The 17,708-nt window shown below is 35.3% G+C and overlaps 2 protein-coding genes across 7 annotated transcripts in view; both read left to right on the top strand.

The window, feature by feature from the left end:
- The window catches only part of LOC107688996 (ceramide synthase 2-like), a 27,533-nt gene extending 20,899 nt beyond the window's left edge, over nucleotides 1-6,634 (top strand). For all 3 annotated transcript variants that reach the window (XM_016486860.1, XM_016486861.1, XM_016486862.1), the window contains exons 8-11: nucleotides 1,736-1,864; nucleotides 3,332-3,438; nucleotides 3,695-3,848; nucleotides 4,740-6,634. In XM_016486860.1, the coding sequence (XP_016342346.1) occupies nucleotides 1,736-1,864; nucleotides 3,332-3,438; nucleotides 3,695-3,848; nucleotides 4,740-4,886 (537 nt within the window). In that variant the 3' untranslated portion in view covers nucleotides 4,887-6,634. The remainder of the gene's footprint in view (nucleotides 1-1,735; nucleotides 1,865-3,331; nucleotides 3,439-3,694; nucleotides 3,849-4,739) is intronic.
- A 3,974-nt stretch (nucleotides 6,635-10,608) lies between these two features.
- arnt (aryl hydrocarbon receptor nuclear translocator) overlaps nucleotides 10,609-17,708 on the top strand; it is a 24,125-nt gene continuing 17,025 nt past the window's right edge. For all 4 annotated transcript variants that reach the window (XM_016486859.1, XM_016486858.1, XM_016486856.1 and 1 more), the window contains exons 1-5: nucleotides 10,609-10,715; nucleotides 13,636-13,723; nucleotides 14,580-14,618; nucleotides 14,717-14,770; nucleotides 17,289-17,505. In XM_016486859.1, the coding sequence (XP_016342345.1) occupies nucleotides 10,697-10,715; nucleotides 13,636-13,723; nucleotides 14,580-14,618; nucleotides 14,717-14,770; nucleotides 17,289-17,505 (417 nt within the window). In that variant the 5' untranslated portion in view covers nucleotides 10,609-10,696. The remainder of the gene's footprint in view (nucleotides 10,716-13,635; nucleotides 13,724-14,579; nucleotides 14,619-14,716; nucleotides 14,771-17,288; nucleotides 17,506-17,708) is intronic.

The raw sequence follows: 17,708 nt of genomic DNA, 5'->3' as shown, positions 1-17,708 counted from the left end.
CTATCCGTCTGTCTGTCTGTCTATCTGTCTATCTGTCTATCTGTCTGTCTGTCTGTCTGTCTGTATATCTATCCATCTATCCGTCTTGTCTGTCTGTCTGTATATCTATCCATCTGTCTGTCTGTCTGTGTGTATATCTATCCATCTATCTATCTATCTGTCTGTCTGTCTGTATATCTATCCATCTAACCGTCTGTCCGTCTGTCTGTCTGTCTGTATATCTATCTGTCTATCTGTCTGTCTGTCTGTCTATATATCTATCGATCTATCCATCTGTCTGTCTGTCTGTCTGTATATCTGTATATCTATCTATCCGTCTGTCTGTCTGTCTGTCTGTATATCTATCCATCTATCTGTCTGTCTGTCTGTATATCTATCCATCTATCTATCTATCTGTCTGTCTGTCTGTATATCTATCCATCTAACCGTCTGTCCGTCTGTCTGTCTGTCTGTATATCTATCTGTCTATCTGTCTGTCTGTCTGTCTATATATCTATCCATCTATCCATCTGTCTGTCTATCTATCTATCTATCTATCTATCTGTCTGTCTGTCTTTCTATCTATCTATCTATCTATCTATCTGTCTGTCTGTCTGTCTGTCTGTCTATCTGTCTATCTGTCTGTCTGTCTATGAAGAGTTCATTTGCAAAAACAGATAACTCCGTTTTTTAACAATTTTCAAAAATCATGTTTTTTTCATTGTGCATTCCAATTAATTCCAAACAAACTGCAGTTGGGATACTTTGATTAGGTTAAAAAAATAAATAAATAAAAATACAGCTAACTAACAAAATAAAATGCAATAAAAACATGATAAGATCATTAAAAACGTGATTTTTGAAAATTAAAAAAAAAAACTGAGTTATCTGCTTTTGCAAATAAACTCTTCATATGTAAACAAAAACTACTAAAAATGAAAAAAATGCAACAAAATTATAAAAATTCTTAAAAAGGGAAAATGTAAAAAAAAAAAATGATTCAAAATATTAATAAAACTATTATAGTATCAGTGATACTAAAATTATGCTAGTCAGTTATTCTTAACATTTTGAATTATAAATTGTATTTGAACAACAAATTAATTTGTGATTATTTTCAAAAAGCACTTGTAAGTACTTATAATAACTATATATGTAATTTAATAAAAATGCACAACTATACAGCAATGTTGAATTTCAGCCCAGTCATTGTTAATGCACTGCATTATTGTTTTTTCAATTAGTTTAATTCAACATGCTTTTTGTTTCAGAAAGATTTCTTATTATTTTACTTCGTGCTGTGGATAACAGACCACCATCTGAGAAGGTCTTTGCTTTTTAAGGGTTCACACATACAGTGGGTACGGAAAGTATTCAGACCCCCTTAAATTTTTCACTCTTTGTTATATTGCAGCCATTTGCTAAAATCATTTAAGTTAATTTAATGGCTGCAATATAACAAAGAGTGAAAAATTTAAGGGGGTCTGAATACTTTCCGTACCCACTGTATATGGCAAAATTCACACGACTCGCTCTCAAACCCCGAAACACAAAAAGGCAACGGTCATTAAAAACTAAATTATGATGACAGACATCTTGAGTAGCATTATAACTGGACTGAAAAATGAACTAGCGAGACCACGATGGAGTTGACTTCTGTTTTCGTTATAATGAATCGCATTAAACTGATAGTATGCGTAGTATGAAGAACTCATAACCATGTAATGATCTTAGCGTCTCTCACTGTCTCTTGCAGGACTTCAAAGAGCAGGTCATTCATCACGTGGCCACCATCATGTTGATCAGCTTCTCCTGGTGTGTTAATTACATCAGAGCGGGAACGCTCATCATGTTCATGCATGATTCAGCCGACTATCTGCTCGAGGTGAGGAATCTAAGGCTCTTAGGTCAAACGTATTTTATTAAGCATATGCTAAAATGTGACCCTGGAGCACAAAAGCAGTCTTAAGTCGCTGGGGTATATTTGTAGCAATAGCCAAAAATACACTGTATGGGTCAAAATTATCTATTTTTCTTTTATGCCAAAAATCATTAGGATATTAAGTAAAGATCATGTTCCATGAAGATATTTTGTAAATTTCCTACCATAAATATATCAAAACTTAATTTTTGATTAGTAATATGCATTGCTAAGAACTTCATTTGAACAACTTTAAAGATGATTTTCTCAATATTTAGATTTTTTTTGCATCCTCAGATTCCAGATTTTCATATAGTTGTATCTCAGCCAAATATTGTCCTATCCTAACAAAACCATACATCAATGGAAAGCTTATTTATTCAGCTTTCAGAACAAATTGACCCTTATGACTGGTTTTGTGCTCCAGGGTCACATATATGCACTTAAAGTATGAACTTCACTGGAAAGAACTGTGTAAAATTGTGGGATACAGTATTCACAGCATGTTTTGGCACATGTGGTAGATCATCTGGGTATTTTATGCATGCAGAAAATGTGTACTTTATACACTACTGATTAAAAACTAAATTATTTTTTAAAGAAATTAATACTTTTATTCAGCAAGGATGCATTAAATTTATCAAAAGTGACAGTAAAGGCATTTATAATGTTACAAAAGATTTCTGTTTCAAATAAACTTTCTATTCATCTGTGAATCCTGAAAAATAAAATATATCACAGTTTCCACAAAAATATTGTGCAGCACGACTGTTTTCAACACTGATAATAATCAGAAATGTTTGTTGAGCAGCAAATCAGCATATTAGAATGATTTCTGAAGATCATGTGACACTGAAGACTAGAGTAATGATGATGAAAATACAGCTGCGCATCACAGAAATAAATTACATTTTAACAGATATTCACATAGAAAACAGCTGTTTTACATTGTAATAATATTTCAGATTTTTCCATAGTTTTAATCAAATAAATACAGCCTTGATACTTTTTATAAACATTAAAAATCATACCAAGGTACATTATTCTGCAGAAATCGAAAGAAACTCATCCTCCCGATCATTTATCTTCATGTTGCCCTTGACAGTGTTAAAAACTAGCTGAACTCATGTCCCTAATTTCTTTGAAAACTTTTAGGTGCATACCTTTAAAAATGGAAACGGTCACAAACTCCTCTATTATCATAACATTAGGGAATGTGAGCAGCATTAGCCCTAAAAGCCAGCAGAAATGCACACTTCAGGATAATAATACACCATGCAGTCCTATGCTGTAGAGTACAGATGATGTGAATCCGGATGCAACCTGAGAACTCGTGATGTATATCAGCAGAAAGAAGCATTCCCTCTTGTGTACACATCAGTCTCTTCCCCTCATATCATCTCTCTCTCTCTCTCTCTCTCTCTCTCTCAGTCAGCTAAGATGTTTAACTACGCCCGATGGAAGAACGCATGCAACTACATCTTCATCCTGTTTGCTGCGATCTTCATCGTCACTCGCCTCATCATCTTCCCTTTCCGGTACACAGCTCATCCGTCTCTCTCTGTGTTTCTCTCCACACACATGCTGTCATCAAACATGCCATGATTGACGTGATTATGATACAGTCGTGGTGTGTTTCTATGGATATAAGCATGATTATACATGTGCACAAGTAAAACAAGGCACTGAACTGTTTGATTGAGAAGAACTGAACTGTGTGAGAGTGTGTGATACTGTATAATGTTATAGGGTTTGGAGGGTCGTATCATTCATGTGTTTCTGTCTGTCTCTCAGGATCATGTATTGCACATGGGTGTATCCCGTGACCCTGTACCCTCCGTTCTTCGGATATTACTTCTTTAACGGGCTGCTGATGGTTCTGCTGTGTCTGCACATCTTCTGGGCCGCGCTGATCATACGCTTGGCCTTCCGCTTCTTGAGCAGTAACGTACGTCTGCATGGTTTCATATTTACATTTACACCTAGTTTTATCGGTAACACTTTATAATAAGGTCCAAGTATTTGAAGGAGCAGCTCCTGAACGTGAAAATATGCCTGAAATGTGCTCACCCTCTGGTCATATGAGATGTAGATGAGTTTGTTTCTTCATCAGATGTGGAGAAATGCAGCATTGCGTCACTTGCTCCTCTGTTAGTGAATGGGTGCCGTCAGAATGAGAGTCCAAACAGCTGATAAAAACATCACAAGTAATCCACAGCACTCCAGTCCATCAGTTAACATCTTGTGAAGACAAAAGCAGCTGAAACAAATCCATCATTAAGACCTTTTTAACTAAAATACAAGTCTATAATTCATAATAACGCTTCCTCCGGTGAAAAAGTGGTCTGGTGAGAGACAACAGGAGATGGACTTTTTCACTGGAGGAGGCGTTGTTATGGGTTGTGGACTTGTATTTTAGCATCAGAAGCAACAGTTTGAAGAGTGGTGTGATTATTGTGATGTTTTTATCAGCTGTTTGGACTCTCATTCTGACGGCACCCATTCACTGCAGAGGAGCAAGTGGCGCAATGCTGCATTTCTCCAAACCTGATGAAGAAACAAAAAGGACATTTTGAGCATCTTTTCATTTTCGAGTCGTCTATTCCTTTAAGTGCATATAGCTCACGAGTCACGATACTTGAATGAATTTTTTTGGAAGCTTGAGCTTTGTGAAAATCATTTTTTTGAATATCACACCTGTATTTGTTCTCTGGAAGATAAACAGTCACACAGGTTTGGAACGGCATGAGGGTGAGTAAAGATGACAGATTTTTGGGTGAACTATCCCATTGTCTTTGTGAATACGTTCTCTCCTGACGCTGTCATTCTTTCCCAACAGTCGTCGGTAGAAGACGAGAGGTCCGATCGAGAGGAGACGGACGAGTCAGAGGAGGAAGAACAGATGAGAAACGGAGAGATAAAGAAAAATGGACCCATTCAGAACGGCCACGCTACATATAACAACAACCACTCTAAAACAGAGTGACGTCCCGAGAGAAACCCAAAGAGATTCTTCCTCTCCTGAAGCAGAGCAGAGACGAACACACACACATACAGTAACAGTCATCACACGAACACCTCTATCTGGAGGGACGAACAGAGAGCAGTGCTGCCTCTATTGACATAAGCTTACAGGAGCAGATCACCTAGAAATCTACATCATTTACTGATGCCTCTCCAAACCTCGGTGAGACTGAACTTTCAACCTGCTCTTCCCCATACAATGAAAATCAATGGTGACCACGACGGTCAAGCCAGATTTGCTGTCTGTTCCTCACACAGATCAGTGCTTGTCTCATATTGCTGCATTTTTTATGCTGCGTCTTTGTGCTTTCTAGAGCTTGAAATCCTTTAATTTCATTGTATGGTAGACAGCTATGGAAGCCAATGGAATACATGAATAAAAGGTAATTGTGACATTGTATCTCACAATTCAGACTTTGTTTCTCGCAATTCTGAGAAAAACAGAATTCCAAAATATAAAACTCAGAATTCCACGCAATTCCAGAGTTTATGTCCCATAATTCTGAGTTTACATCTCGCAATAATTATGGGATGTAAACTCAGAATTGCAAGAAAAAAGTCAGAATTATGAGATAAAAAGTCGCAGTTACATTTTTTTTGTGTATTTTTACATTCCCTGGCGGAATCAGGCTTCCATAGAGAGCAGCTCTGACATTATGCGAAACTCTAAGGAAAAAAGTCATATGCGTAAATGATGACAGAATTATTTTAGGTGACCTGTGCCTTTTAAAAGTGCCTTCCTTTGCCATTGTTTGCTCTTTTTCATGCCTTGTTTTTAGTTTTTAATTTAAGAAACTGCAGAAACTCTTTCCACAGAGTATAACCATTCATCAATAATACCGAACACATGTGAGTACCAAGTACATCAGTTTGGTCTTAAAGTGCGGTCACAATTCACTGGCAAAAAAGTTCATAGTCTATTGTCAGTAGTGTAGCGATGTATGAAGAACATCTCGCACAGAAGTCACTTCCAAACCAAACAGATTACGCGAGATGGTCAAGCGCATTCAATGCATTTTCACTCATGGAATAAAAAAATCATGGCGGCTGGCAGTAAATAATGCATTTCTGCAATGGCATTGGTTACTAGAAAAGTTTTGTTTTGTATGATGCTGCATCCCTGACTCTGAAGTGTCAGGACGATCAGACAGAGCACCAAAGAAGTCACTGAGTGCATCTTATAATATGGCCGAATGTTACTAACTTTCTAACGCAAAGGAAAAAACATGCACTTCACTGCCAGTTCTCCTTCCATTCAGTTTATGAATATGATATTTAACCCATATTTTACTCTAAAGCTCCTAACTATGAACGACACGTATTGGCCAGTTGTAGCTCGGTCATTTTCACACCGATTCTAAATATATGAACACCTTGCTTTCTTCCGTCTCGAGCAGCTGAGATGAATTCGGCTCTTCTCATTTCTCTGAGGTGCAGGTTTTTCTCTCTCAAAGCGGCCAGTGCTGTCTACATTCATGATTCAATCCCACAGCTGCTTCATCTGAATCCACTCGTTCACATCGCATTTCTGTGTCCTGCTCGGATTTCATCATTCCTCCCATGGTCCTTCGTCAACTTCCCATCATTCTCTTCTGTACATTCAGATGCAGTCCACTCAGTTACAGTGTTATCTTTATTTTGTATTTTCCTGTGTTTTGTAATATGATATTATGGAGGATGTTAACAATAAAATACTGAATGTGAGTCACACTCTGTTCTTTAAACAGCATTATTTTACGTTGTTAGTCTCTTCAAGTAGTGTCAACCACAGCCCTTATTTTATTATAATATATGAATCCAAAATATTATAAAAACCCACAGGAAACTCCTAAAGGACTCCAGGGCTGTCAGATGACTATTTTCTTCTTGGGTCACATAACTACATTTTCTATTTACATACATTGAAGTTAATGGAAACATACATATTAAACATTAGAAATTTAGAGGTTTATAGAATGAGGAAGTAAATAAGTGCCTTTAACTGTATTGAATGTGCACTTGTAGTATGTAGATAATATAATATAATTTAAATAAAAGGCCACTTGAGTACTTAGAGACACTGACTGTTTCTTACACTTAAGTACACTTTTAAAAAATGCACTGTAATAATATCAATTATAAAGTACATTTTAAATCGTTTTGTTTTGATATTTTGATGTGTTTACTAACATACTAAAGAACTTGCTTAAGTTAATCAATTTTAAATGTACTAAATTGCAACTTCATTACATAAATGACATGCAAGTTTCAATAGAAATGACATTGAAGTGTATTTTAGTTTATTATAAATGTGTGTCAGTACTAGGGTTGCAAAATTCCGGGAATTTTCAAGGCTGGAAACTTTCCACGGGAATTGAGGAAAGAAAAAAAAATTGGGAATTTGCAATATTGCCTATATTTAGCCTGTAACAGGGAACTTAAATATAGATGAAAAAATTTTTCAAATTTTGTTGAATTATCAATTGAATCGATGTTTAAATTATCTTAACTGCTTCAAAATACATGCTGTTAATGAAATCCTTGTTAAATCATTTAGTTACTGTACGAATAAAAATAGTACTATATAGCTAACACATCATAATTAGGGTTGCAAAATTCCGGGAATTTTCAAGACTGGAAACTTTCCTTGGGAATTAACGGGAATTTATGGGAATTAACAGGAATTAATGGGAATAAACTGGAAATTTGCAAAATTGCTGGAACTGGGGACTTAAATGTAGTTGAAAAAAAATCTTGCAGCATAATCTTGGTTAAAACAACCAGATTTAATGCATTTCAGTTGAAATTCTACTCAATCACATGCACAATGCACAGATCATTTCTTGAATCCTGCACACAAAAAATAATGTCCATGTGTTCATGTAAATTACATAAATATTACATAAAACTGGACAATTTTGTGCTGTGTGTGTATTGTGCTGCAACAAAATTATACCATTGTAAAAACAAATACTCATTTAGGTGAGATAATTAAAAAAAAATACTGTCTAAGAAAGACTCCCCACAAACACACAGTCCCCCTTAGTCACTATACTGAAGCCACACTGTAAAAAATGACCGTGAATTTAACGGTAAAAGACTGTAAACATGCTACAGTAACAAAGCTACAAAACAGATTTCAGTACTTCAATAGGTTGGTATATTAACATTATATCAGTTAATGAAATTATGGTATTTTACTGTAAATTTAAGTTAAAACCTAAAACGTCGCTACCATCTTTTTTACGGTAAAATTCCGGCAACCACAGCTGCTGTTTTTTTACCGTAAATTTTACTGATTTTTTTCTACAGTACACTTAAAGCTGCTTTTGATTCTGCATTAATTCAAGTAAGTTTGATATTACTTGGGTAAATATATGTTTAACTAGCAAATACCAAAATGTGTTTATACAGTAGCAAGCCAGCCAGTAAATCAGATATGCTTAAGCTAGTAAGTGAGTTCATTGACAATTTATGAGGCTATAGGTATCATGTGCTGACTAGCTCAAGCTGTGATGCTCTTTCTTCTACATTCTGATAGCCATGGCGCTTTTCTGAATGATCAGTTTACAGAAAGACAGAGAGGTCCTCACACAAAGTTTACTTTGACATTGAATGGTATCTATTAGAGATCAGCTCCTAGCCAACCCTGCTCGCACACGTTGGTCTGGGGACACTGATATACAAATGCAATGCTGAGAGAGTTTTTGGCCACGAATGCTGTTAACCTTCAGTTCCTGCAGTCTATCACGTACACACAGAACACACAGAGATACATCATATGAGAGAATATTGATTAAATCTATTCTACCAACACAATTTATGCTTTACAATAATCAATGCTCTTATATCTCCCACTATGTTTTTTTAAATAATATTGGTTGTTGTTTAAAACATTTAAAGGTAAAAAAAATATATTTTTCAGGCTTTTTCAGGTAAATTGGGACACTGCGTCTGGTAAAGTGGGACACACATTTTTATCTAGTCTGTGCTTACAAAATACAATTTCATATAGAATGCATTTTGTTTTGTTATGGAAATTTGTATTATTTGGTATCTTAGAGAAAAGCACAGTAATGTTTACATGATAAATCTTTTTTTGCAAAAGTTCATATTCACAAATATAAGTTCTCCTGCAAAAAAAATTGCTTTTTTCTTTTAGGAAAGAAATGGAGCATTATATTGATTCTTTCTTTCTTTGAAAGAAAAAGCTGTGAAAGTTTGTAAACACTTTAATATATAAATTTGTATTTGTAGACATCCCCTCTAGTGCATAATCTTGTATAATGTTTGTCATATACATGTAACCTATTCTTGTTAATAATAATAAAAATACATAGAAAGATGTACTTACGTTCTACTTAATTGGGTCTAAATTAACTATTATTCATCTTCATTAAATTGCAAATAACATACAATTAAGTGTCCGCAAACATTGCATTCAGTTCGCACTTAAGTATATTTCCGTAATAAGTCTAAGTCTAAGTATGTTAAAGAGTATAATTCTTTTTAACAACTCTGTCGTCTGGCTGTGTTCACGTTGTAGGACGTTAAAAATGACGGAAACTGTCCAAGTGTAGTGCACTTGTACAGATGCCGCCTGCGCAGTGTGTAGGGAGCAGTGAGCACTGCGTAGGGACGCTGTGAAGTTTCAGTGAATGTCACGTGATCTGCAAAGGCTACTCCGAGTGTACTTATGAAATATGATTGATAATTTGTACTTTCTTAATGCAAGTTCCTGTCTTATTCCGCATGATTTATCGGTGCACGTTTAATCAAAATAACAAATAAAAAAATGTAGATCTCATAAAAATATAATTCTTATGTCTTCTCTTATATTTTAACCCCTTCCGACCAACGAGCTCTCCCTGCAACAGATGGCAGATATAATTGCATGAATAATGATAATAGCTTTCCGGGAAAATAATAAATTAAAGGATTTACAATAAACATTTAGTAGCTACCTTATTACAAAAATCTCATAATCATATAATTCAAACCAATCCAGTATTCAGTACTGAAAACACCCCAGGAAGATTAAATGGTGTTTAAAAAAAACCCATCAACATCATATATATTAACTATAACTGTCAGAATAAAACTTTTTAAAATACTATAGGTAACGTTATATGTTAAATGCGTGTCGTTGTGTAGGTTGTATTTTTCCATATTTTGGATACTACTACTTCTACTGCTTTACTACATTATAATTTTAATTCAGTTTCAGCGTACATTTTTTGATCATTTTTATTGTACCGATTGCTTACATATAATAAATAATCATCATAAAATAATGGTAAAATAATAACAAAACACACGAAAAATTAATAACAACATTTAATAATAATAATAATAATAATAATAATAAAATGCACGAAACTGAAGAAGAAATGACCGTCTCTGGGCTCGTTTGTTCCAGTAGTGCTGGCCGCGGACGCAGAGTGGCGCGGCTGATCCGCGTGGAGCCTCTAGTTTCCTCCTCTGACGCGCTTCTGCTGCTGACTGAAAGATTACGGGCGCCATCTTGGATCAGGGGAGGCTTTTAAACGGGAAAAAGTCAAAGAGGCAGGAAAGAAAACAACAACAACCGTAAAACATCGGCAAACCCGTTCGTCCGGACCGGCGGCGAAAATGACACTCGGTCTGAAGTCATGACATCTGCTTTAAAGTACTTTTTAGAGACTCGGACGAAGTAAAGCAGCAACAACCGCTGGAGCAGGAGGTTTTCCTCGTCAGCTGGGAAAGTTGTTTTGTATGTGTTAGCTCGCACAAGAACACCTTTACCTGTCGGACATGACATCAGCCAATTCAGGTATCGTATAAAAACCGAATGTTATCCTCTTAATCGTCTGGTTTGTGTTGATGTTGCTCATTGTACGCAGTTGTGCTAGTTAGCTTGAGCTGCTGCTAGCTCAGCTGTTGTGATATAGCGCTAGCCTGCTAGCTCACGGAGGAAGAACTGGACAAATACAGTGTCCGTTTGCTGTGAGAAAGCGTGAGGGTTTGTGAGTGCTTCAGCTGTCTTTGGCTTAATCACAGGCCCAAGCAACATCCACATGTCCTCAGACGACGCTCATCCAGGTCTGAAGAAGATCTGATCCAGTTCAGCATCAGACCGCTGTCTCTCTCTCTCTCTCTCGTCTCAAATCTAAATGCTTTTTGTGGATGCATTTGATTCTGACACGGGCTTTATGCAGGTTTATACACTCACAGACTTGAAAGAGACACATTCAAGCCATCGTATTTAGTAGATGCATGTTCAAACCGAGCTGTCGTGATGGGTTAGCTATGTTATGAATGTATTATTTCCATAGTCTGATAACAGTATGTAAAGCCAGAGCTGGTTTACATGTAATCTGGATTAAGTAAAGAGATTCCAAAAGTTAAGTACTTGTAATTAGATTAAATTACATTTTAAAATACTCAGAATCAGACTACGGTTACTGTTTTATCGATTGCATGATTACATATTATTCACACAATGGCAATACATTATTCATAATTTATGGATTCTCCCTAATTCCTCTTTTTCATCTTTTAAAAGTGCCTTGCTAAAATATCCTAGCGCTTATATACATTCAGAAAGTCCTCCAGTGTTGTGGGCATTCACACAGAGATCAGTCATTAGTCATGTGGCTATAATTACTCAGAAAGCTCAGCATGAACACATTCATTTGTAGTTGAATTATCACTCAGTAGGTTATGTAATGTAGTATAGTGTGTTTGGAAGGCTTTTTTTTATTTCAAACACATTAAAATGCACAAATTCACGTTATTTCTTATTTGCATGTTATACAGGCATTCCCAAACATTTTTTTTTTGTCATCTGAGCCTCTTTCACCTAATATATTTACTTATTTATTAAAATAATTCATTTTAAAATCTACTTTAAGTATCACATGTGCATGTTCACAGTTAGTGGTCACATGACATGCAGGTAAACAAATAAAGCGCTTACATTTTTTACTAAGTGTTTTATTTTGGTTGATGGTATTTTAAAATGATTTGTTTGCATTTTACATTTTTATGATTTAATTATTTGCTTTTCAGTAAACTCACGAAACCCGAGTTCATTTATGAGCCGCAGTTCGGTTGACGAAATGTAATGTAATGTAAAAATAATGCACTTCATGTCGTCAATAACAGCAAATGGAATATTTTTTTTTTTTCTGAATTCTTATATTGATATGGTACAATATTATCCTGTTTTATTTTTCCATGTTTGCAGCCGTCTCACTAAAATGTGGAAGATGTCTAAATATGGAATCTGTTTAATGTAAAGTTTATGTTCTAGATTAAATTAAAATTACCAAATCTAAACAAGTTAATTAAAAAAAATCTCAATAAGTAACAGGGCTTTGCTTATAAATAAGTCAATTTCCACAATTCACATTGTTCCAGAACTGCTTTACAGAAATTCATATTGTTAATGTTTATAGTGTATTTTTGCACGTGTGTGTTATTTTCTACATGTAATTAAATAAACCAAATCTCACCCGGTAGGGTCTACTTAGGTTTGGTCCAAATGCTGGTTTATATTTATTGATTATGTTTGTATTAAAGATATGCAGCATTATAGTGTGTGCAAAATGTACTGGATATCACACATTTAAGGAATATTTTCATTTAATTATTCTTTTTTTATGCAGGACACAAGAATGTGGGACACGGCTAATTATATTTTTGATCATTATTATTATGGCAAATTACAGAGAAGTTCAAAAGAAGAGTATTTATTCGAAATATTTGTAACATTTTAAATGTCTTTCAATTATGAATGACTTTCCTTCAGAATCTAGATATAATGGTGATATGTTATCGCAAACAATATTTACTGAAATGCTTGATGAATAGAAAGTTCAAAAGAACATTTATTTGTTAAATCAATAAATAATTAAATTGCATAAATTATCATATATATCATATCATATAAAGGCTTTGGAGATTAATGCACAATGCACATAAGCAATTTTACTGGTGATAATTTGATATCATCTAAACTAAGCATTGTGCTGCAAAACTGCAGAGTGCATTTCTTTAGCATCTCTCTCTCTCTCTCTCTATATGGGTCAAAGATGAAAAAAGGGATTAAGCATAAAAACAATAAGTGTAATACTGCTTTAAATTGTTGTTTTTCCCCCATAAAATGTAAAAAAAAAAAATTCTGTTTAATTTAATTGCAATTTTGTTTTTCTGAGCAAAAAATAAATAAGTATCATACATTTTTTTTTGCATATTTACATCAAAAATCAATTTATGACATATTAAAAGACTAATTACTTTCACCCCAAATACTAATTAGTTGTAATTTTACATTTTTTAAATTTGCAATGGGTGTTGCCCATTTGTCAGTAAGAATTTTTTACTAATTTAAAACCCATTAAAATGTAATATGCTCACTTATTATTTTATATATTTTAATATGTACACGTCAGAATAAGCATATTGTTTGAATTTTTACATAAATATTGTGTTACACTGAATGACAACGTAACATTATTTCAACCAAATTTTGACATTTTATTTTCCAAAAACTTATTTGAAACCTTAAAAGTAGACACTTTACTTACATTCAATGTGCTTTCTATGGACATATAATCACTTTTGTAAATTTCTTTTGATGCGGACAACTTAATGTCTTTGACCCATGTACATATATATATATGTGTATAAATATACTGTGTGTGTAGTCATTAGTGGTGAGTGTTTGATTGGATGTGTGTGTGTTTCAGATATACCTGAGGTGCCGTCACTGGCCACAGCAGCTGGATCTCTTTCTAACAGTGTTGTGCCGAAGGCCAACAACAAACGACAAGCCACGTAAGTCTGACCGAGCCGTCTACACGACAGATTTAACAGTACCAATCATCAGTGCTGAAATGCTTCTGGCAGCGTTCAGTTGATCTCGTTGGTCAAAACATGGTTCTGTCGTCTTTTCACTTTGCTGTGTTCTGTGGAGCTCAGAAGGAAATGTTTTGGAAAATGTGCAAACTGATTTTTCCATGAAGTGGAATTACATGAGCACTGGTTTAAAAGACCATTCATATTAAGTAATATTATCAGTGTGACCGCATTGACACTGCCAGATGAATAATGACACTATTGTCTTCTGTAGAGCTGCTTTACGGCTGAAATTGAATTTGTTTCATAAGTGATGCATTTTGCAACATTATAGCACTGTTATGTCCTGCTTGAAACCATCCGTGTTGGATAAAGTGCTATAAATTAATGACTTGACTGACACTTTCAAGCTCCACAAAGGACAAAAAAACCACCATAATTGTACAGAATGTTCCTAATATGAAGTTTATGACACTTGCTTTGTGTCATTTTTGGAGCTCGACAGCGTTGAACATTTGTCCTGATGTCTCCTTTTGGGTTACACAGAAGAAAGGAGGTCACAGGGGTTTGGATGATGACAGAACGCTCCTTTTTGGGTGAACTGTCCCTAAATGCACACCATGAGTGTGACCGGAGAGCTGAATGTGGTTTTGCCAAGTGTGGCTTTCCAGAGGCAAATTCACAGGAGCGACACTTTGGTTTTGGCCAACAATAGTGTGCTTGTTTATTGAGTGTATGTGGCTGATTTGATCCAAGTGGGTGGAGAAATGCGGGAATGTTTGAATGTTGCTGTTGTGCAATATTACTGACTAATGTGAATTTCCCTGGTTTCCAGCTCGGACTATGACGACGACGAGGGAAGCAAATTGTTCAGGTTAGTCATGACGTGTGACTGGAGGGTTTGAACTGTGACGAGCTGCCTGTCTTATGACTGTGCTCATCAACGTGTCCTCCTTTGTTTTGTTTTCTCAGGTGTGATGATGATGATGATGGAGGCGGATCGAATGACAAGGAGAAATTTGCCAGGTATTGAATGATGGAAATCAGAATGCATGAAAAGTATAAATATGATCATCTGATCTTCTGTAAGTTCTCAAGTATCAGAGTTGACCGGTGTTTCCTACATATGCTGGCATCATGGTATTCATAGTGAAGTTTCCAAACACACTTCCCGTCTTCCATAGCTTGGATGAACAGACAGTCCTGACTAGGGGTGTGCGATATATATCGTCTGCGATAATATCGTAGTTGTTGTTTTAACGATGTGCGATTTGACATTATCGAGTATTTTGAAAAAAATTCAAAACATCCCTACAGAGCGCACGCATACATTACGTGAAGTCTAGACTAGTGCGTGTGCGCATTTAGTGTGTTTTCTTTCACTGCATGATTCAGGCTATTAAAATGCATTTAGAATGATCACAAATTTAAGACATGATGGCAGAAAATTTATATATTTATACCACTTCATATAGTTACTCAATTTCACACGAAGAGTGCCGTTTTTCTCCAAAAATTACCATGATTACAAATGTGACATTGAATTCAATAAACAATAAGTTAATTAAGAGACTTACGTTTTAGACACCATATTGCTTGTTTTTGCTCTATTTCGCCAACAAAAATCATCCCGAATACAGCCACAGTGCTGTTTTGTGTCTCTGAGCAACATGACGGTGTTTTGTTCCTGAATGAATCGACCGTTTAAATGATTCGGTTCAATCGCAATGACTCACTTATTAACAGTGATTTGCTGCCACCTGCTGGCGGTTTTAATTTCAAATTTCGGCTTTTTCTTTTTTCTTTTCTTTTTTTGTGATTTTTTTCATGTTTTAAATCATTTCAAATAATTAAAAAATTCAACGTTTTATGTTTAATATATCAAAACATTATTTATGCATTTGTAATTGCAGGTTAAATGCATTCATGTCTTGCATTAAACAAAATACATGTGTGTAAATACATCTAAATGCCACTTCAGATGCAGCTTCTGTGTTGATTGAATTTGCTTGGTAAGAGCCCAAATGTCTTATTATTCTAATTCCCTGATTAAATGTAGGAATTTGACTCAAAAGATAATGGACACTTTTAGAAAAAATGGCTTTATAAAGGTAAAAATGCCCATAAAATGCAAAAATCAGTTTAAACTTACTGGAAAAGATTAATTTCTATCAGTATGAACTGACCACCACACACAATATGAAGAATATTAAAAACATTAGGAGTCAGCTGTCTTCGGCAGTCCTTAAGGTACCAGCACAATAACACACTTCGTCTAATTATCGTTATCGATAAAATCCCATAAAATATCGAGATATAATTTTTTGTCAATATCGCACAACCCTAGTCCTGACCCAAACTCATGCCTTTGATTCAGCCAACATTGTTAAATCAACCAATGTTTTTTTTTTTTAACAATATCTTTGTCTTTGCATATTATGTAATCGGATTGGCAAATGTAAAGAAAATTTTACACAGTTGAATGCACAAAAATTGTAAATGCACAGTAACTTTTTATTTCCAGGATGATGGATTCCCTGAATTAAACATGAAATATAATGAGTTAATGTAAAAAATAAATAAATAAAAGTAGCTTACTGCTGTTTGACACATTTAAGGCAAATGTTTTTTCATGCACTGATCAATTTTTCAGAGCCATTCCGATTTCATAACATGTCTTCTTTCAGACTAGTGTAAACATCCAAAAATACACATTTAAGTGTTTATTTTATTACACTTCACCTTTTTGCATTTGATTTCGATTACAATGCATAACTCCACTTCAGCAGCACTTACATGCGTCAAACTTTAGTTTTATTCCCATCTGTATTCTGAAGAGTTTTTTAGAGGGGTTTGTATCATTCCCCTCATTTATATAATATTTAATTGGTAAAAAATATGGTGAAAATATATTTTTAATGGCTGTTGACAGTGTTTTATGATTTATGGAGAGATAAAAAGAGAAATCCGAACTCCCCTCTGTTAAAACCTGTAACACTAATACATCAACAAAATGAAAGGAGTTTGAGCCTGGCTTCATCCGGTGTTCATGTAGTGTCTTGCTTCAAGTCCCTGATATATTTCAAGTGAAACTGAAGTACAAACAGGTTCCTTTTGAACAAAATCTGTCCAAAATGTTTTGGAGCTCATTTCTCGCCAGCACAAACTTTCTTGGAAAACTTTCCACCTTTGAACTGCCATTGATGATTGAACTTTGAACAGACACAAAGTTGTAATCTATTATGTGATTCTGAACACAGCCCGTGTCTTTTGAGCATTTCTTCTACCCCTCTCTTCTTTTCTCAGGCCCTTTGAAGAGGCTTTTTCTTTCAGCTCTCATGAGATTCATACACATTTGTTTGTCACGGAGGGATGAGAGTGTCGTCTCATTTGACGAGCACATTGATGCAGTCTTTATTTGCTTATTCATCCATCTCTCTTTCTTCCTTCTCTCTCGTTGCTTTCTCTCGACCTTTTCTCTGTCCCTGCTCTCTTCTCCCCACGTTTCATGCGCCGCCCATCTCTCATGACCTCCTGACCGCAGGGAGAATCACAGCGAGATCGAGCGCAGGCGGAGGAATAAGATGACCGCTTACATCACGGAGCTGTCAGACATGGTGCCCACCTGCAACGCTCTGGCGCGCAAACCAGACAAGCTCACCATCCTGCGCATGGCTGTGTCGCACATGAAGTCTCTCAGAGGCAGCGGCAGCAGCAGCAGCACCGATGGAGCATATAAACCCTCCTTTCTCACAGACCAGGTCAGATATGAACTGCACGGATTACAGAAATGTATTGATTCCTCTTTGCACATAAACCAGGGCCCAGATTCATCAAACATTGTTAAGAATTAAATTCTTCTTAAAGGCACAATATGTAAGATTTTTTTATTTATAAAATATCAAAAAACCACTAGAAGAGTGTTATATATTTTGCTGACTTGTGTACTTACATTATCCCAGAT

Source organism: Sinocyclocheilus anshuiensis, unplaced genomic scaffold (genome assembly GCF_001515605.1).
Source record: "Sinocyclocheilus anshuiensis isolate Anshui unplaced genomic scaffold, SAMN03320099.WGS_v1.1 scaffold181, whole genome shotgun sequence".
Taxonomy (NCBI): domain Eukaryota; kingdom Metazoa; phylum Chordata; class Actinopteri; order Cypriniformes; family Cyprinidae; genus Sinocyclocheilus; species Sinocyclocheilus anshuiensis.
The sequence above is the reverse complement of the archived record's forward strand: the minus strand, read 5'-3'. Positions and strand labels throughout refer to the sequence as shown.